The sequence below is a fragment of the Prionailurus bengalensis genome, chromosome D1 (genome assembly GCF_016509475.1).
Source record: "Prionailurus bengalensis isolate Pbe53 chromosome D1, Fcat_Pben_1.1_paternal_pri, whole genome shotgun sequence".
NCBI classification, from domain to species: domain Eukaryota; kingdom Metazoa; phylum Chordata; class Mammalia; order Carnivora; family Felidae; genus Prionailurus; species Prionailurus bengalensis.
The window spans coordinates 31,231,287-31,259,211 of NC_057346.1; the positions used below are offsets into that span (position 1 = coordinate 31,231,287).

At 49.1% G+C, this 27,925-nt stretch overlaps 2 protein-coding genes and 1 long non-coding RNA gene across 6 annotated transcripts in view; 2 read left to right on the top strand and 1 right to left on the bottom strand.

Annotated features, from left to right (window-relative positions):
• The window catches only part of LOC122483171 (beta-galactosidase-1-like protein 2), a 57,240-nt gene extending 44,180 nt beyond the window's left edge, over nt 1-13,060 (top strand). For all 3 annotated transcript variants that reach the window (XM_043579869.1, XM_043579870.1, XM_043579872.1), the window contains 12 exons: nt 691-761; nt 3,853-3,937; nt 5,769-5,906; nt 6,468-6,548; nt 6,945-7,051; nt 7,704-7,844; nt 8,140-8,211; nt 8,476-8,554; nt 10,725-10,812; nt 11,093-11,204; nt 11,643-11,759; nt 12,035-13,060. In XM_043579869.1, coding sequence (XP_043435804.1) covers nt 691-761; nt 3,853-3,937; nt 5,769-5,906; nt 6,468-6,548; nt 6,945-7,051; nt 7,704-7,844; nt 8,140-8,211; nt 8,476-8,554; nt 10,725-10,812; nt 11,093-11,204; nt 11,643-11,759; nt 12,035-12,121 — 1,178 coding nt within the window. In that variant the 3' untranslated portion in view covers nt 12,122-13,060. The remainder of the gene's footprint in view (nt 1-690; nt 762-3,852; nt 3,938-5,768; nt 5,907-6,467; nt 6,549-6,944; nt 7,052-7,703; nt 7,845-8,139; nt 8,212-8,475; nt 8,555-10,724; nt 10,813-11,092; nt 11,205-11,642; nt 11,760-12,034) is intronic.
• Nucleotides 13,061-15,098: 2,038 nt separating this feature from the next.
• B3GAT1 (beta-1,3-glucuronyltransferase 1) overlaps nt 15,099-27,925 on the bottom strand; it is a 30,504-nt gene continuing 17,677 nt past the window's right edge. Inside the window, exons 2-7 of one of the 2 annotated variants that reach the window (XM_043579874.1) lie at nt 24,422-24,534; nt 24,127-24,273; nt 20,254-20,762; nt 19,316-19,612; nt 18,476-18,576; nt 15,099-17,284 (exon numbers count right to left, since the gene is read on the bottom strand). In XM_043579874.1, coding sequence (XP_043435809.1) covers nt 18,490-18,576; nt 19,316-19,612; nt 20,254-20,762; nt 24,127-24,238 — 1,005 coding nt within the window. In that variant the 5' untranslated portion in view covers nt 24,239-24,273; nt 24,422-24,534 and the 3' untranslated portion in view covers nt 15,099-17,284; nt 18,476-18,489. The remainder of the gene's footprint in view (nt 17,285-18,475; nt 18,577-19,315; nt 19,613-20,253; nt 20,763-24,126; nt 24,274-24,421; nt 24,535-27,925) is intronic. The other variant, XM_043579873.1, reaches the window with a different exon arrangement.
• Nucleotides 26,172-26,863, top strand: LOC122483173. The gene is made up of 2 exons (XR_006297321.1): nt 26,172-26,731; nt 26,765-26,863. It is a non-coding gene; the product is annotated as an uncharacterized LOC122483173 (long non-coding RNA).

Genomic DNA, 27,925 nt, shown 5'->3' on the forward strand with positions numbered 1-27,925 from the left:
CAAAGGGTCCATGGCCACAAGCCAAATGTAGCACATCTTTCTCCAGCATACCATTCACTGGTGCCATTTATTATTATTTTTAAATGTTTATTTGTTTGTAGAGAGGATACCAAGCAGGCTCTGAGCTGTCAGTGCAGAGCCTGATGCAGGGCTCGAACACGTGAACCATGAGATCATGACCTGAGCCAAAATCAAGAGTTGGATGCTCAACCAACGAAGTCACCCAAGCACCCCTCACTGGTGCCATTTAAAATATAATTTTAAATTATAGAATGGACACATTATGGAATGGAATACAAAATTAGTCCTCATCTAAGGAATAAAAGAGGAGTTTTCATTTAGATCATCACCTTGCACTAGATACTTGAGGTGCAAAATAAACATCAGACTCTCGGCTCCTCCAAAAGAATAACTAACAGAAATGCACACTCTCATTGTAAAAATTACATTAATCAAGAACAGATGCCTCGTGAGTGACTGCCCTGTAAGCTCTGTGCTGAGTGGTAGAGTTTCCAAGATGAATAAGATAAATCTCCTGACATCACAGGAACTTAACTCTAATTGGAGGTGGGAAACAATGTCAAGATTAGTTAATTTATTTTGCTGATGAATTGGGAAAGGTCATGGTTAATTCAGAATGTCTCCCTGGCTTTAAGACAATCCTTTCTCTTTTCTGCTTGCCGTTCACAGTGCTGGCCACCATCAACTTGCAGTCACAGCATGAGTTGCAGTTATTAACCAACTTTCTCTTAAGTGTCCAGGTAAGTCTGGCCCAGGAGCAGCTGCCTGCTCTGCTTGGCATGAGTGTAGGAAGTCTTAGAGTCAAGTAGAACCTCTGTCAGGAAGTGTGCTGTATTTTGGGGTACCTGCAGCTATGCCCAGGGCTCTGGGACAGGGGAAGAAGGACTCAGGACTCGCTCAGCCTTTCATCTCACAGACATCCTGTTGCACTGTGGCTCCTAACCCCTGTTGTCCCCATGTTGCCACACCCTCAGTCAGAATAGCAGTGTAGAAGTGGAGAAGTTTCTCTGAGTTGTTGCTATATAGACTGATGCATGAATGTGGTTAGGAAACCACATTCTTGAGAAAGGGGCCCTTTTTGGAGCTCTAGGCTCAGTTTGCTCATAGAAGCTCTGGACTAGAATTTTGTGGACTCCACAAAAATGCTTTCCTGTCCTGTACTGTGTGTCTGACCTTAACCTGTAGGTTTCTAGGCCTAGAAAGATTATTTCATCAGCAGGATGGGAGGCCTGAGCCATTCCAGGTCAGAGGAGAAAAGAGTTTCTAACTATAAGTCCACATCTCTCAAGTTGATGGGAATTTACAGTTAAATCCTATTCTGATTGATTTCTCTTCTCTAGAATTCATGTGTCTGTCTTTCCTAAGGAGGCAGATGGAATCTGGCCATGGCCCATTCATAGAGCTGAGGCCCCATCTCTCACCATGTCTTACTGAGGGGTGTGAATGCTCCAAATTGTCACCACCTATTAGATGTAGACATTGATCCCAGGCCTAGTGTGGAGCTGTTGGAGTGTTCATATCACTTGTGAATAGATGCCCACAGAGATGGTAGGGCTGTTCTCCATCCCACCTGTTTGTTTGGTAGAGCAGAAGTAGCATCTGAAGGCACATCCATCTGAAGTCACCATGGAAGTGTGAAGCCGTGGAAGATGAGGGCTGCCCATGTGTATGATGTGGCTACTACCTGAGTTTAGAGGGACAAATGGAATGAGAAGAGATGGGGCAGGATGGGAACTGACCCCAGGGAGATTTTGTTAGGCTGATCAGGGGAGAGACAGTAGGTCTGGGTGGGCCTGGGTCCAGACCCTTTTTCCTTTCCTTCCTTCCTCCAGTGTTCACTAAGTGTCTGCTCTGCATGTAGAGTGTGGCTAGGCCCTCTTACCCTGAAGTAACTAAGATAGTAGGGTCTGTGTCCTCATGGGGTTTGTGACCTACCTGTGGAAATATGTGTCCAATAAACAGTTCCCCAGCAACTGAGTAGGATTGTGCTTGAGTGCTGTCCAAGGCAGGTGTAGCATTTTGTGAGCTTCCCCTCTGCCCACTCTGTAGTGTGATCTCTCTGTGCTTCTCTTTCCTCTTCTGTGAAGTGTGAATGATGGTAGTATCTTCTCATAGGGTTGAGGATCAAATGAGGTAATATTTGGAAAGCACCTGGGATAGCAAGGCTTCATGTTGTCTCCTTTCTAGTCATCCTTAGAGAGGGGCCCCACACCTGTGCACCCAGGCCAGGTCATCCTGCAGACAGACTAGTACTGCCAATGGCCTTTCTGTCCACAGTTCAGGGATGTCTGTTTTCCTCAAGGAAGAGGACTTAGATCAAAGTCTGCTTTGAATACTCAAACAGGATAGTTCCAGCTCTGCTTACTTTGGGATGTCAAAACCTTGCTGGGTCCTCATGTCCATGTCCAGTGATGGTTTCTTGAGCTCTTCCCAAGTGCTAGGCATCATGTGCTGAAGGCTGTACATGTAATATCTCATTTAATTCTCCCAGTAACCAGGTGAGCTGTCTCCTCATTTTACAGTTAAGGGCACAGATTTATAGAACAAATAGAGCACCCAGTAAGTGACTGGTGAGGGAGTATAGCACAGTTGACTGAGGCAGAGTTCTAGCTCTACACCACATTGTGTGGGGCAGTGACCTGGGCCACTGGTAGATACCCCCATACCTTGGCCCTGGCACCCTCAAGTTGGGAAATCCCTTCCTGGCACTGGAGACTACTGACATATGACACTTGGAATCTACTTCTCCCTTAGTGACTTAAACATGGTATAGTGTATCCCCTTCTTGGGAGGGAGACAGCTGTAAAGACAACCAAACCACCAGTCTTGCTAAAAAAATTGTTGTGACTATTTTGACCTTTACTCTGGTGGGGTTGATATCTTCTACTCATAAGATAATAAATCTACCCCATCACTCTGGACCAGATTTTGTTGCTCTGTATGTGTTGTCCTCTAAATGTAAGGCCATTACTAACAGAGAAAGTACTTGATAAATGAGGATGAATGAGGAAGGATCTCTAGTAGGAAGCCTGAAACAGCAGCAAATTAGTCCTTACACCTCCCTCAGATGCTCTGGTTCTTCTGAAAACATGGCAGAATAAAGCATGGCTCTGGGAATGATTCCTGCTTCCTGGGGACAATCCCATGAGAAAGTCAGTACTCTGAGGTAATATTAAAGACTTAATTGTTATTGAACATCCTAGCCAAGGTGTGAAGCCAATTATTGTGGCTGCAGCGCCTGAACTGTGAATAAGTGTGCTATATAGTGCTCTGATTTTCTTGTCCAGTTTTACACTTTTGTTTAAGTTAGATCTCAATAAAGGGCCCACTCTATAGCCCTCTGACTCTTCCAGCACCTGAGGGGTCTGCATCCTCGGCGTGCCCTTCAGAAATGGAATTATCCTGATATAACATTCTCCTTCCCTGAGAGAGGATAGGCAAAGGTTGGCTTGGCCTGGAAAGCAAACCAATGTAGGACAAGACTCTCGGAGCACATGCTGAATTCTAATGCAGACTAACATTGAACACACATTTCTGTGTTTTCTCACTAGCACCATATGCAACATTAAAACCACATTAAGGCAGCAGGGTCTCCTGCATCAACTGTGTTAGTTCGTTCCACTTTCCACCTGAAGTGTGGAGGCCACATGTGGAGATTCAGCTGGTGCTCGTGCATTTGGTCCTCACCTGTGCTCTGCTTTTGATAGACCTTAAGTCAAGGAGTGTGTGGCCAGGGATGAGTTGGGAGGGTCGAGGGGCTAGGATTTCCCTTAAGGAAGAGCTCTCCTCTGCCTCTTTTGGCCAGCTAACTTCTCATTTTGTGGTGTCCAGAGGGTTCAGCCCAAGATGGTGATGGAGTACTGGACCGGGTGGTTTGACTCGTGGGGAGGCCCACACAACATCCTGGATTCTTCTGGTGAGTGCTTTACGGTACCTATATCCACCATGTGTATTGACCTACAAAGTAAAAATCAGTTCCAAATAACCTGCTAATTGATGTAAATAAGCTGTAGGGTGCAAGGCTCCTGGGATTATCTGCATGTAATAGTCAGATCTTAATAGCCAGAGTCATTTGTCTTGACATTTAAAGAGAATGGTAGGACTTTTAACAGTACTTTATCATGTTTCTGTATTAGATAAATAACGTGTGCCTATTGCAAACATCCTGCAAATACAGAAAATGTAGAAAGAAGAAATAAAAATCCCAGAGCCCAGAGAAAACACATGCAGTTGACTGTTGAACAATGTGCAGGTTAAGGGTGCTGACCCCCTGCACAGTTGAAATCTGGGTATAACTTTTGACTCACCCCAAATATAACTAATAGCCTGCTATTGACCAAAAACCTACTGATACCATGAACAATTGATTAACACATATTTTGCACATGGTATGTATCATATACTGTATTATTACAACAAAGCAAGCTAGAGGGAAGACAATGCTATTAAGAAAATCATATGGAAGAGAAAATACAGCACTGCACTATAAAAAAGTGTACATAAGTGGAGCTGCACAGCTCAAACCCATGTTGTTCAAGGGTCAGCTGTAGAGTGTGATAGCAGTTTGCTATCTCTGTCTGCAGCCCTGTACGCACACACAGATAGAGATATGGACACATACAGTCAACATCTGCTCTGTGTTACCTGCTTGTGCCAGTGACTGACACAAATGGAGAGCCTTCCACACTATTAGAGAGTCCATTACTGTTTTAAAGGATGCAAAGAACCCTGTGGTGTTGGTGATTAAAACACGATTTATTTAGCCATTCTCTTATTGATGAACACTTAGGTTGCTTCCAGTGGTTTTTGTTTTTTTAAATTTATTTTTAATTAATTTTTTTTTTAGAGATCAGGGAGAGAGAGAGAGAGGGAGAGCGAGAGAATCTTAAGCAGGTTCCAATGCTCCGTGCAGGGCCCCTGATGAAGGACTTGATCTCATGACCCCAGGAGCATGACCTGAGCCAAATTCAAGAGTTGGATGCTCAACTCCTGAGCTCAACGCCTAAGTCACCCAGGCACCCCCCAGTGGTTTTTGTTAATTGAACACCATTGCAGTGAACATTCTTGAACATCCAGTTTTGCATACCTGGCATATTATTTTTCCTAGCTTAAGTTCCTAGCAATAGAATTGCTACATGAATGAAGTTTCAGTATACATTTCGGTATACATGTACTCTGGCAAGATGTTAGCAATTCTTGCTATTATTAAACAAGAATACTTATTTCCCACAGATTCATCAGTACTGAGTTTTAAAAAAAAATTAATATTTTCCAATATGATTGCCAATACGTGTGTGTGTGTGTGTGTGTGTGTGTGTGTGTATATAAAAGTACTTGATATTTCTCCTTTGATGTTATGTTTTCACATCTTTGGCTTATTTTCTCATAGAGGTGGGATTGGGGAGGTGATCAGAATTAAACATCTCCAATTATGAGTCCACTCTTTTGCATCTTTCCAAGTGTGAGTAATGGTTGAGAAGGGTGGAGGTAGCCCAAGCAGCACACTGTTCTGATCGTAGTCATCAGGGGCATGGTGGAACCGACAGCTGGAAGGCTGCAGCTCGGGGGCTGTGGTGCTGGCCCATTTCTGTTCATGCCCTTCATGTTCTGTGATTGCGGTTCTAGTGGAAGCTGAAGGGCAGAGCTATGGAGTTGAATTTGATGGGGTTGGGGGATCAGAAAAGCTGAGAGGCTTGTCCCAATCTCTGATTCGCTCTGCACATCCCCTCTCTCCCCTCCTGCTGCAGAGGTTTTAAAAACAGTGTCTGCCATTCTTGATGCTGGCTTCTCCATCAACCTCTACATGTTCCATGGAGGCACCAACTTTGGCTTCATAAATGGAGCCATGCATTTTCATGACTATAAGTCTGATGTCACCAGCTATGGTAAGTAGTCCCCAACACTGGCCTTCCCTGGAACATGCCACATTTGCATGTCTGGGGCTTTTTATGGAGAATCATTTAGGGGCAGCATCTGGCACCTTTAATACATTTGGCTCTAGAGTGCCTGGGGAAGGGATAGTTTTGTCTGGATTGTCACTTTTAAATTTCTAGAGCAGTAGGAGATGGAAGCCCATGGACATGCCTGTGAGCCTTTGGAAATGAGAGGCACAGGCAGGGTGAAGGCAGATTCTTCAATGAAGGCAGCCTCTTTAGGCCCTTGAGATGTGTGACCTCTGATTCCCTTTAGGTTGAGAGTCCACAGAAGGTAGGCAAGATGCAGGAAATTGAGGGTCATGCTATGGCCATGGCACTTTTGGTGTCACTTTATAGTATTTAGTATTTATTGTATTCTGACTGATGGCTCACACGAAAAGTGTTTTGCCTCCCAGATTACTGAGAAAAAGACCCTGCCTCTATACTCCAGCTTCTCCTTTCTCTTTTTTTCTGCTGCGGACACTGTCCTGTGATACAGGTGACAAGTGACAGTGTCCTGGTGTCTTGCAGACTACGATGCTGTGCTGACAGAGGCGGGGGATTACACAGCTAAATACTTCAAGCTCCGAAGTTTCTTTGGCTCCATCTCAGGTACCTGGCAGTCAGCAGACTTGAGTACCAATTTGGGCCCTTGTGCTCTGAGACCCCTAAAGAGTTACTTCTTCACTATCCCACCTAAACCCCAGTTGACCTATATGCAAGAATGTCCCTAGACAAGGACAGGGAAGTTTGAGAAACTGTTTTCATCATAGTTTGTGTGCTTGCAGCTTCATCTTTTCTCTGGGCGGTAAGACTCCTGAGGGTATGAGAAAGTCCCCTGCACCCCCGCCCCCACATTACCTTCCCAGTGGGAATCAGGCAGTCTAAGACTGTTTACATCTTGGCTCCAGAATAAAGGATCACACTGGGCTGTGGACAAGAGCCAGTGGCTAGGGAGGCTGGAGGAGGCAATGACTTTTTGGGATGGCCCTCTTGTCTGTGTTGCAGGTATTCCTCTCCCTCCCCAGCCTGACCTTCTTCCCAAGATTGCATATGAGCCCTTGAGCCTGAATTTTTACCTGTCACTGTGGGACGCCCTGCAGTACATGGAGGAGGTGAGTGCAGCAGGGTAGAGAAGCCAGGGCAGTTGCTAGGTGGGCAAGCAAGGCTGTGGAGGGGTAAAAAATGCTTGATAGCTTTGAGGTCTGTTTTATGACATTAGAGCTCAGAGTTAAGAGAACAGACTTTTGCTAGGGTATGAAGTGGGAAGGAACAAAAAGAACTTGAAGAAAAACTGGGTAACACAGTAGGAACTCTTTTTCTCCAGCCTGGGTGGACAGAGAGGAGGTGAGGAGGCCTGTGAGTGGGCTCTATCCCTCTCTGAGAATAGGGTGCACCCTGGAGCTGACTCAGGGGGGTGCTGTGATGCAGAAATGGTGGCGGTTTGAAAGGCCACAGGTCTGATACATTGCTGGGCTTCATTCCATTGCCTTCACACACACGCGTGACCCTGGATAGCCATGGGTTAATATGATAAGTCAAAATCAGAACTTTGGAGGTTGGAGAACCAGTTGGCAGGACTGGCTCCCCATGTTTGTGTAATGAGAAGTCAAACTAGTAGAAAAGGCTAGAGGGCCCCTTGCCCCACAGCCAGCCCCGCGTAGGATCTGTCTGCTACTCCACACTCCCCGAGAAGACTCAGGATGAAATTTGTGCCTCTTTTCTCCTCTGCCTAGTCTGCATCTTTCCCGACTCTTCTCTCTACAGCCAGTCAATTCTGAAAAACCAGTCAATATGGAGAACCTGCCAATAAACAATGGAAATGGACAGTCATTTGGGTACACTCTGTATGAGACTACCATTGCGTCATCAGGTGTCCTTAGTGGTCTTGTGCGTGACCGGGGACAGGTAGGAATGTCTTCTCTTAATTCCTGTGACCTTGTAGTCATCCAGCCCTACCATATACATATGACTCTCTCTCCTGAGTCCTCATGTATCTGCCTGGTACCAGTGTGTAGAAATGGCCCATCATTGTCTTTTTCAACTACAATCATGGGCTAATGCCCATTTTTCCTCCTATGCCTGGCTAACACCCATATTCACCACACACACATAATATTACCCCTTTCTTTGCTTAGCAGAAATTCCTCTTATGCCACTCTCCTGTGGACCCATGGATGCTTTCTGTCTGTTCCTTTGGCAGGTATTTGTGAACACAGTGTCTATAGGATTCTTAGACTATGAAAAGAAGAAGATCGTTATTCCCTTGATTCAGGTTTGTTATTCTGGGGAGCTGGGTAATGGCTAGCACCAGCTGCTTCCTGAATAGGTTTGGTGGGAGTCAAAGAGGAAGACCTAGAAGACGGGAGCCTTCTTAATCACAGAGCTGCTGATGGCAAGAAAGGAAGAGCATTGGTATCTGATCAGTGGGTACTTTTTCACCCCCATCCTCAGAGTTCAGGGAATAATTGGGGTTCCACAAAGAAATCTTATGGCTGGGTAATCAGGCAGTCATCATCAACCACTATGTTCCTGGCAGGGTTACACCAGGCTGAGGATCTTGGTGGAGAATCGTGGGCGAGTCAACTACGGGGATAATATTGATGACCAGCGCAAAGGTGGGTCATAGCATGTGCTAAGAGAAGAGCTTCTAGTGCTTAGCAGTGCCTGGCTATATTTTCTTCATACCAGCATGCCAGCAGTTCAGGGAGGCTGACTCTCATGAGGTAGAGTCATTGTAGCCCATTGTAGCCCTTTGGAGGGAGCCCATTGTGGAAACCCATTGAAGGCAGGTGGGTCATGGAGGCCCATTGGAAGGAAGAGGTTTGTAGAGTCCTGTTGGATACAGGTGGGTTGCAGAGGGCCATTGGAGGGAGCTGAGTCATGGAGGCCCACTGGAGGGAGGTGGATGTGGGCCTCAAAGTCCCACCTGGGTTCTGACCTCTTTCCTATGCATGTTGTCCACATGTCCATGGTGAACACACAGGAAACACTGAGCCAGCCTTTCCACATCTCTCTGGGCTGCAGTCTGCTTTATCAGGGGATAATCTGCTTGGGGTGGGGTGGGGGTGGTGAGACTTAAGGAAGGGGATCCCCAGAAATCGAAAAATGGCATAGGACCCTTGCCTTCTTGGATCTTCACACTCAATTTCTTTTCTTGATCCACCTTGGAAATCCATTGATGATCTCATTTGTGGTGGGGAGGAGGAGTTAGTACATACAGTAAACAAATGCTCTTGATGGTATGCTCCCCTAGGAATATTTTACCAATTAATGTTATTTTTCCTGGGTTGTTTGTTTGTTTGTTTTTTGAAAGAGGCTGAGAGAGGTGGGGGAGGGGCAGAAGGCGAGAGAGAATCCTAAGCAGGCTCCATGCCTGGCATGGAACCTGACGTGGGCTTGATCTCATGACTGTCAGATCATGAACTGAGCCGAAATCAAGAGTCGGATTCTCAGCAAACTGAGCCACCCAGATGCCTCTATTTTTCCTGGTCTTCTAAACCTTCTATGCTTAAATGTGCCTCTTCCTTTTCATCTGTCAAAATGTGGGTGGTTTCATGTAAGTTGTGACATAAGAATTCAGACAAATAAATCCTACTACTGTAAGGGACACTGGTGACCTCCCAACTCTCATGGGTGTTTGCCTTTGTAATGAGGAAGTTTGTGCATCCCTTCCCTGCCTGCCAGGGAAGCACTGTGGCCCAGCCATTGGGGGCTTCTTGGGTCCTGGGGATTGGCCCTCTCTGGATAGGCCTCACAGTTGCTTCTAGCATTGTCCAGGCTTACCTTCCTTTTCCCCTAAGCAATCCCCCTGGTGTTACTCTCTGGATCTCAGCTTCTTCCTCCAAGGAGCTCCATCTCCAGGCCCATCTTCACTTCCTTTGCTCTCCTGGGGACAGGAAGGGATTGCCAGCATGACCCTGTTCCCAGTCTTTGCCTCCCAGGTCCCTGATTAAGATGTGCCTTGGACTCTCACTGTGGAGTTCTTACCCCTGGAGCAGTTCAGTGTTTTTAAGTCATAGACCTACCCCCACATACACCTGTACCTGCAATTTAAGAGTCCACAGGCTCCATGGAACCTGTTTACAGTCCCTAGCCTATTCACAATCCCTCTTCAGAAACTCAGCAGCTCAATGATTATGAGGACCTTGGAAGCTACTCCAGGACCAACATCAATGGCTCCTCCCCCCAGGCACTAGTTAATCACTATGCAAAAGTGTGCATGGGTCCTCAGACTCAGATGCCCAAATCATATTGCCATCTGTTCACAATTCAAATACTTAAACAATATATCCTTAATCCTAGGCCATATAGAAGATTTCTGGCTGAGTTAGTAGGTCTGTTTAGTTTGGGACACCACTGAATCTGACCTTGAAGCTAAGTTAGAACTGTTGTGACCTCTTGATCATTTGCCCACTGGGCTTCATTTTATTGTGTTGGAATTCTCATACCCAAAAGGGAGTTTCCCCTTCAGAGAGAGACCAGAGACTGTTCTCACCCTATGACATTCTCAGCTCTGTCATTGCCCTTAGATGTACTCTTCCATGCAAGTCCCAGAGAAGACCTGGCAAATATTGCTATTACTAACTCTTCTCTCCTTTGGGATTTCTAGAGGAGGTTTTATACCACGTGAAGAGCTCTGTAGTATATACTGTAGGGAGTATATACTTCTGGAGGAATTTTCACTTGAACTTTCCAGAAACTCTCCATGTATGTGCTGGGCCTTAGCTGGGTCAGTTGTGCCCCTTCCTTTGGCCTTATTCATGTTTCCTTGGCTTCTTCCAACAGGTTTAATTGGAAATATCTATCTGAATGATTCTCCCTTGAAAAAATTCAGAATCTACAGCTTGGATATGAAAAAGAGCTTCTTTCAGAGGTGAGTCCTGACCCCATGAAGTGTGTGTACCCATGGATAACATGTAATAAGAGCCAGGAAGGCCCTGCTCTGGCCTAGCTCCTCCCAATCACGTGTAAACAGACCCAGAGCCCAGAGCAGCTTGCTCAGGGTAGGGGCAGTACCAACGCTAAAGACTGGGGAATTTCCATGATATGCTGGTTAACAGGTGGTGAAAATTTGGGATGCCTTTGTGATTGAGTGCGGGACAGGGTCCAGATCTGAGAATGTGCCCTTCTTCTTTCTTGTCTTCTGTTCATAGGTTCAGCGTCGACAAATGGAGCCCTATCCCTGCAGTACCTACGTTCCCTGCTTTCTTTTTGGGTGTCTTGTCAATTTCCCTTTCTCCTTTTGACACCTTCATGAAGCTGGAGGTTTGTAGTCCTCTTACTGCCTGGGTTCTCCAGTCTTCCCTCTGAGGGCTCTGAGCCCAAGCCCCTGTACTTGCCCTTGCTGGAGCCTTCTATATCACCTGCACCCAGAGAGTCTCTGTCTTTGTGTTGCCCTCTCTGAAGGGTCTCTGGGGCCTCCCTGGAGAGGGGGAGTGGACTCAAAGCAGAAGAACCACCTGGTGATACTTCTTAGGGTCCAGGTCTGAGCTTGGGTGCCTTGCTGGGGAGGCTTAGAGCTAGTGGACACAGGAGATAGAATACCCCATGTGTTAACCTCATGACTGTTAAAATATCGATTCATACTGATATCTTGGAAGCTGAGAGAAGAATGCAAGGCATGTGTCCATCTCTGTCTTCTCATGTGACTTTATATTCAGTGCCTTTCATGGTAAACTAACCCCTTTCCCACTCTGCTTAAAGGGCTGGGAGAAGGGGGTTGTATTCATCAATGGCCAAAACCTTGGACGCTACTGGAACATCGGACCCCAGGAGACCCTCTACCTCCCAGGTGCCTGGTTGGATCAAGGCATCAACCAGGTGGGAACACTTGCAAGTCCTTCCCTTGTCCCAGCCCTCCCCAGTATCACAGTGTTTCCCTGGGGGCTTCGGGTGACAGTCTATTAAGGTTGGTTAGGGAAGGAGAGGGGGGGCAGAAGGTTTAGCCAGCTCCTTCTGTATTCCTCCTTGGTGCTGATGAGTTGTGGGTCCCCATTCCTTCCAGCCTGCTTCTCAATCCCTTCCCCTAAGGCACCCTCATCTGGCTCCAAGACAAACCTCGGCTACTGTCATACACCAGCCCTTCTCTCTCCCAGGTCATTGTTTTCGAGGAGAAGATGGCAGGCCCTGTGATACAGTTCACTGAAACACCCCACCTAGGCAGGAACCAGTACCTTGATTGAGCAGCACCGCTCCTGCGCCCCCTGGAAACAGGAGAGCACCACTGTCCTCCCAGCTGAGCAAGGCCTGGTGCTCTGCTCCCTGACACTCTCCCATGTGGGAGAGTTTCCTTAAGTAACATTCTCAGGCAGCCACGGGGGCTACAGCTCTGCCCCCTACTTTAATTCAAGGCCCTAAACTTGGAAGAACTGAAGAAGAGAAGTGGAATAGGAGGGAGGGACCCTCTTCTTACCTAAGTGGCTTCTTGACTGGGCTTTGTTGATGGCACCTTTCTACTTTCCTGCTCTTTGGGAGAGGACAGAGGGATGTCTCTCTGGGGGGTGGGAATGTCTCATCATATCTCCACGTGATGAGGTTTGCTTCTATGATGTTCTCACCTGCACTCAGCATGGCCCTCATGGCTCCTTTTCATTTCTGAAATAGAAGGTTTGTCACCATTTGTATAGAATGGGGAAGGGGGTGGATGTCTCACCTCTCTCTGGGATTCTGGAAGAAGCTCCATTTGAGAGACACACACATCTTCTTTTCCTTTCCACTTTAACTGCATCTGACAGGATGACAAGCCAAGCTTAGGAGAAACAGAAATACTCAGCCTGAATTAGAGAATATTTCTGGTTTTACTTGATGAGAAGCAACATCAGCTGAGGAGGAAATGCAGGCCCTAGAAGAAACCACACCCCAATATGAGGGCCCAGCTCCAGTGGCTTGGGCAGGGAGCCTCCCTGCTATGTTGGTGTAACCACGGGGCCTGCAAGCCTAGACCAGACCTTGCTTCTGGCTCAGTCTCTCCTTCAATCCTTGTAACTAAGCAGGAGGGAGGAGAGCCCGTCTTCCTTTGCAACTGTCTGTCCAAATTTGAGGTGCTTGTTCTAGGGATCAAGTCCACTGGTTTGGCTTAGGTTCACTGTCCTGAATTGCAATAAAGCAAGAGTTGAATCAAACCCTTTTTAGTGATATTTCTGATCCCATCTGTGCCCCTGTTTACCACAGGCAAAGGCATTGTGGTGTCAGGCACCCATTTAGTCTATCTGGCACTGAGAATCTAGACCCTGACTTTACCTAGTTAGTGGATGATCTAGCCCCTGGCTCCTTACCACCTCCCTCCTGACCTTCATTCTGCCTGACATGTCATTGTGGATTGGTAGTGCCCTTGGAGAGGAGAAGTCAAGTACATATTCACTCTGGTGCTGGTGGGCAGTTGCAAGAATCTGCTAGATAGCCAAGAGCTCGACATGTGAGTTAGCTACAGAGGGTGAGTTTTCCTCATGAATAACATCTGGATTGTACTGCCAGAAACTAATTACTGCCAGTAATAATCAAATGTAAATAGCCAATACTTCTCCAGGACAATGCCTATGCCAGGAATCCATAAAGGCCTGTGGGGAATAGGAGGCCATGGGGCTCCCAGCCACCCCATGGCTTACATCTTGGGCTTGGCTAAGGAAAGGACTCTGCAGTAGGGCATTTGTGGTGTGTAGCCACTGGGCCCAAGAGCTGAGCCTGGGTCAAGGACATACAGTAACAAGGGGCTGGGCCCAAGGGTCCTACTATCTGGGGATGGCCAGCACTGGGAGCGGTGTCACTGTACCTTACTTTATACCCGACCGTGTTCTTACAAAGGTGTATATAAAGGTTGGCGTTGTTGGAAGATGTGATAGGGAACTGGTATTTAAATGAATCTTACAGCAAATTCTTTTATAAAGTGAAGAATCCCCTTGAATTGCTTTTATCAAAATCTGCTCAGGGATGCATTGGTCCTCTTGCCCCATCTTACTGTTCTTGACCTTCTTATCTGCCAGCTAACCCTGCAGCTTCTGTCAAAGCCCCTTGGCAGAGCTCATCCTACAGAGTTTATTCATGTTTGTCCAGAACTTCCCTACTGGATGGCTTCATCACAGAATCTTTAGAAGACTCTTCATCACCCCCACATCTCTAGACCTGCTCCTTGGGCCTCTTCTTCCCTCTGTCCACACTCACTGTGGGTGCATCACTAACCAGGGTTTGTAAACAGCCTGGAAATTCATGCTCTCCAATGTTTATCTCCATCTGAGCTCCAGATCTACTGGCTGTACACTCACCTTTGCTCCTGCATGTGATGACAAAGTCCGATTACTCCCCCATGATCCCTGCTGCACTCTGTCCCGTAGCAGGAAATGGTTATTCTGTGTCTCAGATTGGTTTTAGCTTCTCCATTTTATATTGCACAACCACTCCACCACTCCATTCTCCTGGCTGTATCTCAGGCATATCCAGAACCTGACCACTTCTCTCTGTCCCAAGGCTTGCTCTTCTGACTCACCATCATCTCCTGCCTGGATCATGGCAGGAGCCACCTCCTCTAGCCTGCTCTGCCCTCTGTTTATGGTCAGCACAGAAAGGGGAGTGATTTCTTTATAGGCCAGTTTGGCCCTTTGCTCCAAACCCTCCAACGGCTCCACTTCCCTTTTTACTTGCAGAAGCCAAAAGCTTTGCCCGGTTCCCAGGGCCAGTATATTCTGTGCACCCCACCAACTGCATCCATCTTACCTCCCACCCAACCCCTCCTGTCTTGCCAGTCAGTTGTAGGCACACTGGCCTTTTTGCTGATCTTTAAAAATGCTAAGTACTCTCTGCCTGGAAGTGAGTTCCCGTTTCTGGAATGGTCTGATCCAGGTAACTGTGTGTCTGTACTCTACTGCTCTGCTGGGTCCTCTCATCAGGGAGGCCTTCCTGACCACCCTAGAGAGGGGATCAACTCCTCAGCTACACTCTGACACTCCTATCTGGCCTCATACTTCTCGTTAGACCAGATCACATCTAAAATACCGTATATGCCTGGTGTTCATCTGTCTTCTCCCTAAGGAAGGAAGCTCCATGAAGACAAGTGCTCTGTGCTAGTTCCTAGAATAATGCCTGCTCATAGTAGGCACCTGCCAATTAAATACTTGTTGGATGGTTAAAGCAGTAAATGAGAATAAAGTAAGGCAGGGCTGCAGAGGATTAGGGCTATTAAAAACCATGTTTGACTTTTAATTTTGGAAACAAATTAAATACAGTTAAATTAAAACAGACCAGATGGTGCAGCTGCACAGGCTCCACCCTCACCCCAGGCTCTGTTCTGGTGGCTCCTAGACCCCGGCCTCACTCTTGTGGTGGGGAACAGGAACACACTGGGTTTGAGAAACAAATTGTAGTCACGGACCCAACTCTGATAACAAACTCATTCCCAACAAAGATGAAAGCTGCAGTCCACCAGGGTTATAATTATAAATAAATACACATGCGGCTAAGAGAGGCTATTAGGTGAAATCAACAGAAATAGCATCCGCCAAAAAAAACAAAAATAAAAACAGAATATCCCATTTTGTTGTTCATTATCAATTTCCTGAAAAATAAGCCCTGGGTTTTTGGCTAAGAAGGTGGCCTAAGACCAGCCAGGCTGACCTGAGCATTCAGGGCTGGTTTCAGTGAGTGAGGCAGTGCTGTGCCTGGGCATGAATTCACTCATTTGGTGGGTGCCCTGTGCACACCTCCTCCCTCCCCTCCCATGACACCCCACTTGATTCTGAGGGGTTGATTTCCAGAGCCACCATAGAAAGTGTAAGAGGCTGGGAATATCCTGCAAGGTGGCTCAGGGTTCTCAGGGATATGATCCCATCGGATGGTTTCACGAATGCTGTGGGAAGTTAAATCCATTTCAAAATAGGCAGCCAATGCTATTTTTTGAATGTTAGGTTGCTGGACTGAATCCTACCCACCCACCCAGGAGTGGGTTCTTAGTGGTCCTCAGACCGGTCCTGTGAGTTTAAATGGAGTGGGGGCTGTTAGGGTTAAAAAATAAACACCTCTTCAGTAGGCTCAGGCCTTTCCTTTTCCTCCAGTTGGGAGGAAAATTGTGCTTCCAACTTTCAGGAGCATGAGTGATAGCCAGCAGAGGGCTGTCCCTGTCAGTAGCCTCCAGGTACAGGGAAGTAACACATGCACACTGTTCTTCCTCAGGGGTGGGGGTGGGGGGAAAGGGAACAAGCAGCAGGCTTGTTCTCATGCTCCCAACTCAGAGAGAAGGGAGAGTTTTGTTCCCATTTTGTGTTTACAATAGAATGATTTCCAAAGTAATGTGTGCTCAGGTCTCCTTTCCACTTAGGATCCAAATGATCTCTGCCCCTTTTCCACAAGTCCCTCTGCTAACCCAAAGCCCCTTCCTCCCTTAAACAGGGGCAGGAAGGAGTACTGGATGGCCCCTGCCTCCCTCCTCTTTCTGCCTTGCCCACCCCTGGCTCACTTCAGCCCCTGAGGTCTGTGGTTCTCAAGAGCTCCAGAAAGAGGGCTCCTGCCCTCCCCAGTCCCAGCCCAAGCAAGAGGCCATGGACCCCAGTGGGCCGTGGGGAGACAGTGTCTAGACAGGGGCCCGCATGATCTTAGTCCAGGTCAGTCCATGACCTGTGCTGGCTCAAGGGCCCACCTCCTTCCCTGTGCTGGAAGGAGCAGGCTTGAGGGATGTGGGCCCGGAGTAGGGGACTCCACTCCCACCACAAGCCTGAGGTATGGGGGAGCCTGATGGCAGGCCCAGGCTCCCCTCATGCAGGGTGGTTGCCTGTTGGGATCAAAGACAGCCTTATGCTCTGGAAATAGGAACCAGAGGAAAGCCACAGAGGTATGTCTACTTGAGAGCAGCTCTCCGAGGACAGGGCAGGGCAGTGTTCCTGATGCCTGGGCAGGGGGCTGTTCTCTGGTCTTCAGAATTCCCTGGCCAGGTGGCCTGTGCAGTCGTGCTGGGCCCCAGGAGCAGGGAGCCAGGCAAGGCCACACTGCACTTGACAGCTGGGGTCTTTTCACCTCTCTCCCAGCCTGGCATCACTCCAGGGCTTAGGTGCCCACCGCATCTGCTCCATCAGGCCCTGTCAGTGCAGGAAGCTCTGGGGAGGCGTGCTGGGGCACCGGCTCGCTGGTTGGCATGACTTGGCTAGAAGCTGGGCCCCTGGTCATACTGGATGGAAGGTAACAACAGGTCTGGGATTTCTGTGCTTTGATTCTCTGTCCTTTGTCCCGGCATCAGGCTGGGCTCTCTCTGAAGCCCCCAGTATAGAAAGGAGGGTGATGGTGATTCCTTAGGAGTTTGCCTTGGAGGGACCATCAGCCATGGGGAGAGGATGGAAGGCCAGGAACAGGGTTCGAGAAGGAGGCTCCTGTGAAGGGGAGAAGAATATGGGTGAGGTGTTTAAGCAGGGAGGCAGGTGAGGGGCAGCCAGTCTGGCCAAACTGCTCAATCATGAGCCCCCATCAGGGTTCACCCAGGAGCTCCACAGAGCCCAACCCCTAGGGTCCTCTGTGAATCCCTTATTGAGAGGCAGGTGGGGGCAGGTCCTTCCAGTGACCAGGTGAGGAGGTAGGGGATGGGGCTCTGTACAGATGCATTTTCAGTGGCACTGTTCAAGCTGATATTTTGGTTCAAGGCACAAAACAGGCAGACTGACACCCCATGGTCTCCTGTGGGCAGGGTAGCTGCCAACATGATATAGAAGTTGAAACTTAACTCTGAGGCCAGAGGACAGATGTGTATCCCACCGTCTGAGCTCCCACCTCTGGGATGATATTATAGAAAAGCCCATAAATTTCCTGACTTGTATAAACAGCTGGCACAATTCACTTCATTTAGCTTTTCTGAACACCGTTTCTTTACCTCTAAAATGTAGATAGATCCTGTGGCCTACTTCAATAGAAAGTTTTAAAGAATTAAATAAAAGTAGCAACACTTACATAAGACTCATTATGTACCAAAGATTGTTCTTGGTGCCCCTAACAACCCATTTTACAGGTCAATAAACTGGGGCCTAGAGAAAGAAAGTAAGGTCAAAGGATGAAAAGTGGTAGGCCTGGAGCCTGAACTAGGCTCTGGGGTCCATGCTTTCATCAATGTGCTACACTGTTGCTATTAAGAGACACATGGAGGTGCTTGATGAGGTGGAAGCAGGAGAGTGAGGGGTCCCTGCCACAGCAGCATGGCTGAAGAGGAACCCACAGGGGAAGACAAAGCCTGGAGAAAGAGTCCACATAGTAATGCCTTGCAATGGGACTGGTGTCATGGCCACAATAACAGCAGTAATGACAGGAGGTTGTCATGAGGCTGTGTCTAGAAGGTGAGACCTTCAAAGGAGTTGGTGGCAAAAGGACCCAGGTGTGCAGGGGAAATTGGCTCCCATGAACTTCTAGGCGGCACAATGAGAAGGGGACTTCAGCTATGTCTCTTCCACTCTTGAAGTATTTGCCCTGCCCTCCCACAATTAAAAACCAAGAGGAAAAGCCTTGGCAGATTTGTTCCACATCCACACTTGGGGTGCCCCTGCCCAGTGTGTTGTCTACCCTTGTCACTGCCATACCTGTAGCCTGGGGCTCAGATCTCCACAGTGGGGTCAGTGAAGCCTTTTTTCCCCTCATTCACCAGCACCGGCTTCTCTGTCCGTGTGTGCCAGACCAGGATCTGTGTGTCCAGAGACACAAAACAACATGGAGCAGGTCCCCCCCCTAGCCTCACCTTACCCCCTCCGAGGTCCCTCCCACACTCTACAAGTACTTCTGCTGCCCCTCCATTCTGTCCTTGTTCTTTATTTCTACCTGCCTCCTGATTCCTGCTGTTTGTACATATAAGGCATTCAAAATATCTGTTGGAAATACAAAGTGTGCAGCTACAGAAAATAGACAAATAAGTCCCAAGATTTCCTCTTACTTCTCATCTTCCCCTGTGTTTTTGGATGGGTCTCTCTAGAGAGGGAGACATTTCTTCAAGAGACTTCGGCTCAGCCAAGTGTATAGTCCTGGCCCTCGCTGGAGCAGTCCAAACTAGAAGCAGTGTGTATGTGTGTGCGTGTGCACACACGTGCATGCAGGCATGTGTGTGCATGCACCTTGGCATGAACACGTTCATGCATATGTGTTCACACATGTCTGGAGCCTAGCTGTTTTGAGGTTTGGGAGGGGATGCAACCCTTTGTCTTCCTTACTGACTGCCACCCTCTCCATTTCTGTGCTTGATTTTAGCATGATGGCCTGACTGGGTATAAGCTACCTTTTGGGAGGGTGTTCTAGGAAGGCATGGCTCTAGGCTGGTCCCTTGCAGTGCAGTTTTGAGGTCTTTATTTCCTTCCCTCTGACCTGTCGGGAGTGTTTGGATGGGCTGGGAAAAGCTTGCGTTATACCTGCCAGTTCTGCTGAGGGTTTACCTTGGTGCAGTTGGCTGCCTTGGGCTCCAGGTCATTGAGGGTAACAAGTTCTCGGAGGAGGCTGCTTTCCTGGTAGCCTCCCTTCACACCACGCAGCTTGAAGTAGGCCTGGCTACGCTGTAGAATGAGCCTCAGGTTGACTGCAAATCCAGCCATGTCTATTGCAAATGGTCGGTGCGGGTCGAACACTGTCTTCCAGCCGACCACCTTCCCAGCCCCGTTGACCCGTGGGGCCTCGTACCGAAGGCCACCAACGAAGGCAACGGGCCACACAGACACCCTCCTGGTGCTGCGCATCTACAAGAGGGAATCCAGAGTCAGGACACATGGGACTGCTGATAGGGAGTGGTGCCCGTCCCCAGAGAAGGAGAAATCAATTAACTCTACACACATAGGCCATCTGAAGCCATACCAGGGGATCCGGCCCAGCCCCATCTCCAGATGCATCCTCCATGGTAGGCATCTACAGAGGAACCTGCCTTGCCATAAGCAAGGCCTGACGCTCACCCCAGCTAAAATGCTTCTTCTCCACAAGACTTGGAGTCTAGCTTTCTCTCCTCCTGCAAAAACCTCTGTCTTCCCAGTGTAGAGTCTGAAATGACTCCTTCCCCTGCCCAGACTCCCATGACTCCCAAGTCCCAAGGATAAATTATTGCACATAAAATTATACCACTTGAGGGCATGCCTCTAAGGCCAAGACTTTGTTCTATGAGCTACATCCTCTGCTTTCTTCCCTTGAGGCAGGGGTGACTGCAGAAGTCTGCAATGAGTTTTTTCCATCCCTTCTCGGGTTGCCTGCAGTCTACACTGACACCCCAGCAGGCATTGCTCGCCCCACCCCACTGTTTCCCTTCGTGCCCATACCAAAGGGCCCCCACACCAGAGGCCCCTCACCGGCATCCTCCCACCCCTTCCCAGCCTTCTGCCCCGTCCCACACCTCCTCAAAGAGCTCCAGACTGTAGGTGTTGTCGTCGTCAGCAAAGTACACCACACCCGGTTGGCTGGTGTTGCGCGGGAAGGTCTCCCGCAGCCAGCGCAGGGCCAGGTTGCGCTGCATTGTGCCCCGCGGGATGCGCGGGTCACGGGCGTCGCCGCGCAGCTTGTAGTTACGGGGCGTCTCCACGTGCAGATGGGTGTAGTTGAGGCCGGTGTCGCGCAGCAGGCGCGCGGTCAGCGGTGTCCGGCGCGGCGCGTCCTCCACCACCAGCCAGTGCAGGTTGGGCACGTGCAGCAGCGTGTTGGCCAAGCGTGTCAGCTCGGCCTTCTGCACCGGGCGGCTGTAGGTGGGCGTCACCACGTGGATGGTGGGCAGCGTGTCGGACCACGGCGGGGGCCGCGTGTACACATACTCGGTGCGCACCACCTCCACGATGTCGCGGTCGGACATGCAGTATTCCCTGGGGTCGGCGCCCTGAGGCACGTCGCGCCGGGGGTCACTACCGTCATCTGTAGGGTTGGGAGACACACGGTGTGTGGCTGGGCTGTGCAGGCCTGGCTCTGGCCTCAGGTACGGGCAGGATGTCACCCACCCTGCTAAGACACACCTCCCCACTGCTCCTTCTGCAGGAATGCCATCGGAAACCTGCCTGGGCTCTAGCTTTTACAGGTAACCGAGAAAGCTGCATCCCTGGAATTCTCTCAGGCATTTTCCCAGTTCTGACTCCCGAAATGACACAGAAATAACCTCTTCCTCCTTCTCATATTTGACAGCTCTGTGGCTATTTGAGTGTGGCTGGCCAAATTCCAAGACTGCTTTCTCATTTCCTAAATGTGTTGGGTTTTATATGACAAAGTGTCCTGACGCTTCCCACCCTAGTGCTCTCCCCATCTGGCCAGAGCTTACTGCACTTGCCGCCCCCGTCCCCCCCCCCCCCCCCCCCCGCCCCCACCTCCTTGGGATTGCATAGCAGGGCAGCACTGCCACCCGCAGTGGTGTAAATGCCACAATGCCCCAGTGTTAGTGCTTTCCTAGCTGCAGCCCACTGTGGATCTCACAAAGTGTGAGGTTAGCTCAGCCCAATTTTTCACAAACCCTCTACTCAAGTGGAGCCTCTCTCTCCTTTCCTGTTTATGAATCTTGGTGCAGAATTTCATGCTTAACTACCACGTTTTCTTCCAGGGTTATGCCTATATTTGCCAAGATAATTTTGAATCCTGAACCTGTTATTTGTGCTTTTAGATGTTCTTAAATTTTGACCTACACAAAAAGACAGAGTGGACACTTGCTTTAGCTTTTCTGCTGCTTGATGTCAAACTCCTGACCTGCACTTTCTAGACACTCATTCAAACATCTGGGAGACTAACCGTACCACTGACCCTAACTGTGCTAGCATCCAGCTAGTGTTTATACATATCTCCCCAAGGACACCATCAGGGGCAGTGAAATTTTGAAGAGGTCTGGCCTCTGGTAAAACACTCACAGGCATGGGGAACCCATTCCTTCCTGAAGGCAACCTGTTTTGGTTGGGGCAGCTCTTATTACAAGCTTTTTCTTACATCCTGGACATTTTTCTCATTACTAAGGCTAGCAGTCCTGTCAAGAGGACAAATCAGGGTCATTGGTATTGATTTTACTGAGCCCCTGCTCTCCAAGTCTTTCTGTGTGAAAAACTGTGTGGCCCTCACTGCTTTTACACGATCTCAGCAGGAGGTGGCAATGGTCAGAGGACATACCTAGGAGATGGGAATGGTCAGAGGACATACCTAAGAATCCAAACACTGGGCTCATACCCTGTCCAGTTCTGGCACTAACTATGCCCTTGAGCAGGTTACTTCTCGTGCCTCAATTTTAGCAACTGCAATATGGAGCTAATAATAGCATCTATTTTATTGAGTTACTATGTGGATTAATGAGTCAATATATGTAAAGGACTCAGAACACTGCCAGGCAGTTGTTATCATTTCCTCGTGTTTAAAAGGAGGACAGTTGCCAGCCCTACTTCTGCATAGCTTCCTATACCTAGAGAAAGGATGCAATAAGCATTTTCGTGATTGGGTTGAAGTATGGTTCCAGGGAGGATGCTGGGAATCAGCCATTCTGTCACCTCCCCTACTTCCCATCACTGACATTAGCACATGGAGTGTGTGCAGTTCATGTATTAGATCTGACACTGGGCTCCGGGAGGAGGTACAGATGCACCCAGAAGATGACCAGCTCCAGGCTCTTAGGGAGTTCACACAGGCCAAGGGCACAAGACATGCAGTGGGGAATACCATGCCCCCTGGTGTGTGAATGCAGGTGTAGAAGACTAGCTCAGCCTCTGTTGATCAAAGGTGACTTTTTGGAGGCGTTTTAGGTCAAACTTGGAAAACAGACCAAGGTGATGGGGATTCTGACCAAAATTGATATAAGGGTTAATTCATCCTGCAGTCAGTGAGGTTTTGGAAATTGAATACTGGGAAGGAAGATTTAGAGCCATTTTCCCCATCTTTCTTCCATTCAAATCATCCCAAACAGACTGGTCTGGGCCCTGGGAAAGTTCTCCATGCATTCTGACTGGGCCACAGTGCTGGCTTCAGGGCTTCTGCAACCTTTGAGTCACAAAGGCCTCCTGGTGCCCCTGCCATTATTTCATTGCAGCTTTCTTTAAGCCCATCTTGACATATTCTGAGGACACAGAAAGCCAGCTCCCTATCCTCAGGCAGCAGCATCAGTGCTTAGCAAAACATTCTGACACCTCTGACTCTAGAGCTTTGCCAAGAATGGAATTTACATGATATTATGTCACTTGGTGTATTGTAGCTTTAAACCTTCTGGAATGATGTAGTTGTAGGATAACAATTCCAAATGATGAGCATTAAAGAGAGATGTTGGAGGATAAATGTCCGGAGAGGCTCTAAGTGCCCAGCATGGGGCAGTGGGAATTCTGCAATCTCCAGCCTGGAAAATATTCCTCATGGAAGCTTCAAGAACTGCTGGGGCTGAGCAGGCCCCACTGTGTAACTGTGAAACCGCCTGGCTTCAGATTATGATTCTTGGCTACTGCCTGCATCCAAATCACTCAGGGTTATGAGCCATACATGGATTTATAGGCCCTAACACAGAGCCATACTCTTTTTCTCTGGGATGGGCCTGGGTACTTGTGTATGTTATCATGTCCCCCATGTAATATGATGTGCATTTCAATATTGCTGCCCTACAGTATTGAGTCTGTACATGCATGGAGTGGGTGGGAAAGAAGAGCATGAGATGAAAGACTGAGGAATGAGGAGGCAGGCCAGATATGGGGCAGATAGAAGGGAGAAGAGTAAAGGGAGCCCAGTGTGAGAAGGAAAGGCAACCTGGTGGGAGGGAAAGCCTTGGACTCAGAGCCAGGAGAAACTGGTTCTAGTCTGTTCATCCACGAGTGCTTTGTGGGACTTTTTCTCTTTCCAGGTCTATTTTCACTAGGTAGGATCAGGGTTGCCCAAGCAGGAAAAGAGAAGCAAATAATATGCTCTCCCTGAATGGTTTTAAAACACAGGCCAGAAACCCTGTCCATCCATCCCTCCCCATTCACAGCTGAAAGCAACCAGTCCTTACATGTCCTGAGACTGAATGCAGCGTTGTGCATGTGTGCCTTTGTGTGTTTCTCTGCATGTGTGTCTCTGTGCACGTGTATGTGCATCTGTGCATGCATGCGTGTGTTGGCACTCATCAGATTCTGAAACGGACCAAGACCCCCCAAAAGGTAAGGTCATTGGCCTTGATCATCCTATGGCTCTTCCCAACTGCCTAGTAAATGAAAATATGAACTCCATCAGCGTCAGCTGTGGTCATTCTTATTATAGAAGCCTGGCTGGGGCCAGGGCAAGAGGTTGAGGGGCTCACCCTTGTGTGCGGTGAGCAGAGGCGCGATGGTGCTCTGGTGCCACACGGTGACAAGCAGTGTCCAGGGCAGTACGATGAGGACGATCGCAAGGATGTCCCGTCTTTTCGGCATCTCCAAGGCTGGCTGGGCCCACAGCTCCTCGTTACCTGAGTGGCGGCAAGGTCAGGAGAAGGGTGGCCCCAGGGGTGACGGCAGCAGACAGTGGCAAGCACAGGGGAGAAAAGAACAGGAATGGGCTGCTCAGGCCAGGCACAGGGAGAGCAGAGAAGCCGAATGTTGGCTAGCAGGTCTTACCAGCGCTCACAACCCACCCATTGTGGAAGCAGGTTTGCAGAGTCCAGCCAGACCAGAGACTGCAAAGGGGTGGCTGTCCAGGGGCACAATCAGGAACCCTGTGAAGTGGACACCTGCAAGAGAGAGCAGAACAGGATGGCCAGAGACCTGGGGGTTGGGGGAGAGATGCCCAGAAGGGCAGGGCCTGGCTGCAGGGCTCACAGCATTGGTGTTTTCATAGTGGAGCCTGCACTGCCTTCTCCCTGAGGCCTACTTCAGCCAGCCTCTGTCCCCCACAGGCATGGGGACAAGGTGTTGCCCAGTTACATGAGTCAGCAGGGCACAGAGGTTAAGGGCACGGCTTTCAGACACACAAGTCTTGGTTTAAACCCCAACTCTGCCACCAACAAGCCATATGCCCTTTACCAAGTTATGGCAACTGTTTCTGACTCTATTTTCTCATCTATGAAATAGGGTACTATCACTACCTATGTCACAAGGCTCAGAATTAAATGTTAACCTCACAAAAGCCACAGAATGGTGCCTGGTGTATATATATGTACTGAGTGCTCAAGATGCATTGGCTACTCTGGTGTCCACGTTTGTGTCCAGATGGTTTCTTCATAGCCTAGATAAAGGGGTAGGTGTTGGGGTGAGGGCCAACAGGAGATATTTTGGGGACAGGCCCTGGGAGTACATGCAGCAACTGCCTTCTCTTTGTCGATGTCAATAGGAAATTCTCATGAATTCTGCATAGCTTGGGTATCAGCAAGGTGAAGAGATGGTCCCTGTGGGGGCTGCCATACCCTGAGGAGACAGAACTCAAAATAGCAGCAACAGGAGCCCTGGGAGGGACACCCCTTCGGTGAGTAGGGTGAGCCTGCTTGAATTTCTTCTCAGTTCTGCAGAGGGTCCGTCAGCAGTATCCTTCTCTGGGGCTTGTTGTCTTGTGTGACAAAGAGAGCACACACAGAGCCCTCACAACCACCATGGAAACTGTCAGATCCTATTCTCTGCCTTCCTTGTCCCTTCTCTGCTGAACCCTGTGTAAGATGCAGATGGGATCTGCAAAGGGGGTGGGGAAATGTCAGTCCTGGGAAGTCCAAGGCTGGTCCTGGCATGCTCACCACTTCTAGTGTCCAGCACTGTGCAATGACATCCCTTAGAGAGGCCAGCTGCCCAATCCAGCCCCAGGTAGCACATGCTTTCCATCTCTGGCAGCATCAGGAGCCATGGCTAAGGAGAATTTTGCCCCCCACCTCCCAATCCCAGATTTGGAAACAGTGTGTTTCTCTGTCCTTGTCTAGTTCTCTCTCCAAATAGTTTTGCCACCTTGTGGAGGAACCAGTTATGTCTTCCAGTAAAGAGCACTGTGGTTTCCAGGGTCAGTCAGCATGTTGCGCCAACCACTTACCACCAGGGGCCTGCTCTGCCTCCACTGTCTCCTCGTAGGCAGGAGGTAAACAGGCTACCCCAACTTCTCAGGGAAATGGAAGATCCACTGAGGTTAAATGTTACTGGCAGGGACAAATGATGTGGACACAGACCAGGGAGAATAATTCTGGGGTATGTGCTGTGTCTCCTACAAACTCCGCTTCCATGGCCCCTCCAGGTGACAGAGCCCAGTGTCCACCCCAGGAGGCCTGTCTGGATCTCATGTACTAAGTATGATGAAATGGAGTGACCTCATGCCACCCTCAGCCCCAGCCCAATTTCCCCACTCCAAGGTCACTGACTAGGCTGCAAAGGGCTGAGTCAGGGGCTTGGTTTGGCTGGGCCATCTTAGGCCACATTTGATGGAAGACAAGGTAGCTTCTAAGAGGTCTAACTGGGAGATTTACTTTGGGTTCTTAGTGACTCAAAAAGGAGCTTTTCCAAATGTCCTTCATCTTTGGGAGGGTCCTAATTCCAGGATGGAGAAAGTAACAGAGAGGCAACCTCCATGCCAATTTGTTGTGTGCATATCCAGCCTGCTCATGGTGCAGGTGCCTGCATCTGTACCTTTTTTTTTAATGGGCAGCCTCTTTATCTCAAGTCTCTTTCCTCTTGTACCTGCTCAACCTCCTGCTTGTCTGCTTGGGCTGTCATTAGTAATAACAAGCTGTTATGTAGCACTTGGTGGTGTCCAGAAATGACACTCAATACTTCATGTTCGATCCTCATGGTCCGCTGGCCATAGGTGCTGTTGTAACCCCATTTCACAAGGAAATCATTGATGCCCAGTGAGGATCAGTGACTTGTCTGAAGTTGCAATCAATAAGGTCATGGTTGACCCAGACATAAGTCCAGGCCCTTTGGCTCTATGCTGTTGGCAGGAGTGTGGGAAGAGAGGTTCCAGGCTCAAGAGCCTAGAATCCAGCTCAGGTGCAGGGTAACCACAGGTCCACACACAGGCCCTGGCCAAGAACTGCTTCACAGCCACACTCCTCCATGAAAGTTGTCTGCTCTGTGGGGTCCCAGCAGCTCCCTGGAGGTGGGAGCAGGCAGCAGGTTTGGGGTGAGGAAGGATGCAGTCAAGTGTACATGAGGGCTCTGGAGAGACCGTTCTGATCCCATCCAGTCTTTTTGGTCAAAACATCTATGAAAGGAAAGGAAGGATGGGATGAGGGAGAAAAGCTCTAAAAATAAACTTACCAATAAACCCAGTTGTGCATTAATTACTCTGGAAGCCATTATGGCTTGAAAACCCCATAACTTTAATGGAGGCTATTATAAGCATAGTAGCAAAATCGTGGAGCTAATTACCAGGCAGTTGTTAAGCAGCACAGAGAGAGCCCCCAGCCTTAGAGAAAGCCAGCTAGCCAGCAGGGGGCAGGTTTATGGGAAATGGGGCTGGGGGCAGGGGAGGCAGCTGGGGGCTGCACTTACCCCTATGGCAGATCTATAGATGGGACTGCAAGGGTGGCCTCCTCACCACAGCCTGCTGCTTCTGCCTGTGCCTTGGTGGAAAGGCAGTAGCTAGACTGTGGTCACAGGTTCAGACCCCAGAATTGCTCTGGGCCCTTGCTGGCTAGGGCAGAAGAATCAACATGAAGATGGAGCAGGGGCTTGGCCACACCCCAGAGGCCAGCAGAGAGGAGGTGGCAAGAGCAGGGAGAATGGGATGCTTGAGGAAGTGTTGGGTGGAGGCTGCGAGGGGTGGCTGACAGGAAACTGCAGGGACCTGGTGGGGCTATGATTCCCTACCTGATACTTGTCACTCATATCTGTGAGCAACCTCAATTGTCATTTGTCCCCCAGTAAGTGCAGATATGTGGAAGCCCTTCCACCCTCAGAAGCCTTCACTGGACACAAAGGCTGTGATGTGGGTGGAGGATATAAGGTCGAGTGGGGGATGGTCATTTGGCGACAAAAGCAGAGCACTTGGAGGCAGTGGTAGGGAGATGGGGCAGCAATGGCCTGGACAGTGCTCTGGGTAGTGGACAGTGTCCCCCTTCACTGGGGGACTGGGTTCCATTGCTTGCCCTCCTTGGCCTCCACCTTCATCTTAAAATACAGAGGCTGGATTGGGAGAGTTCTAATGAA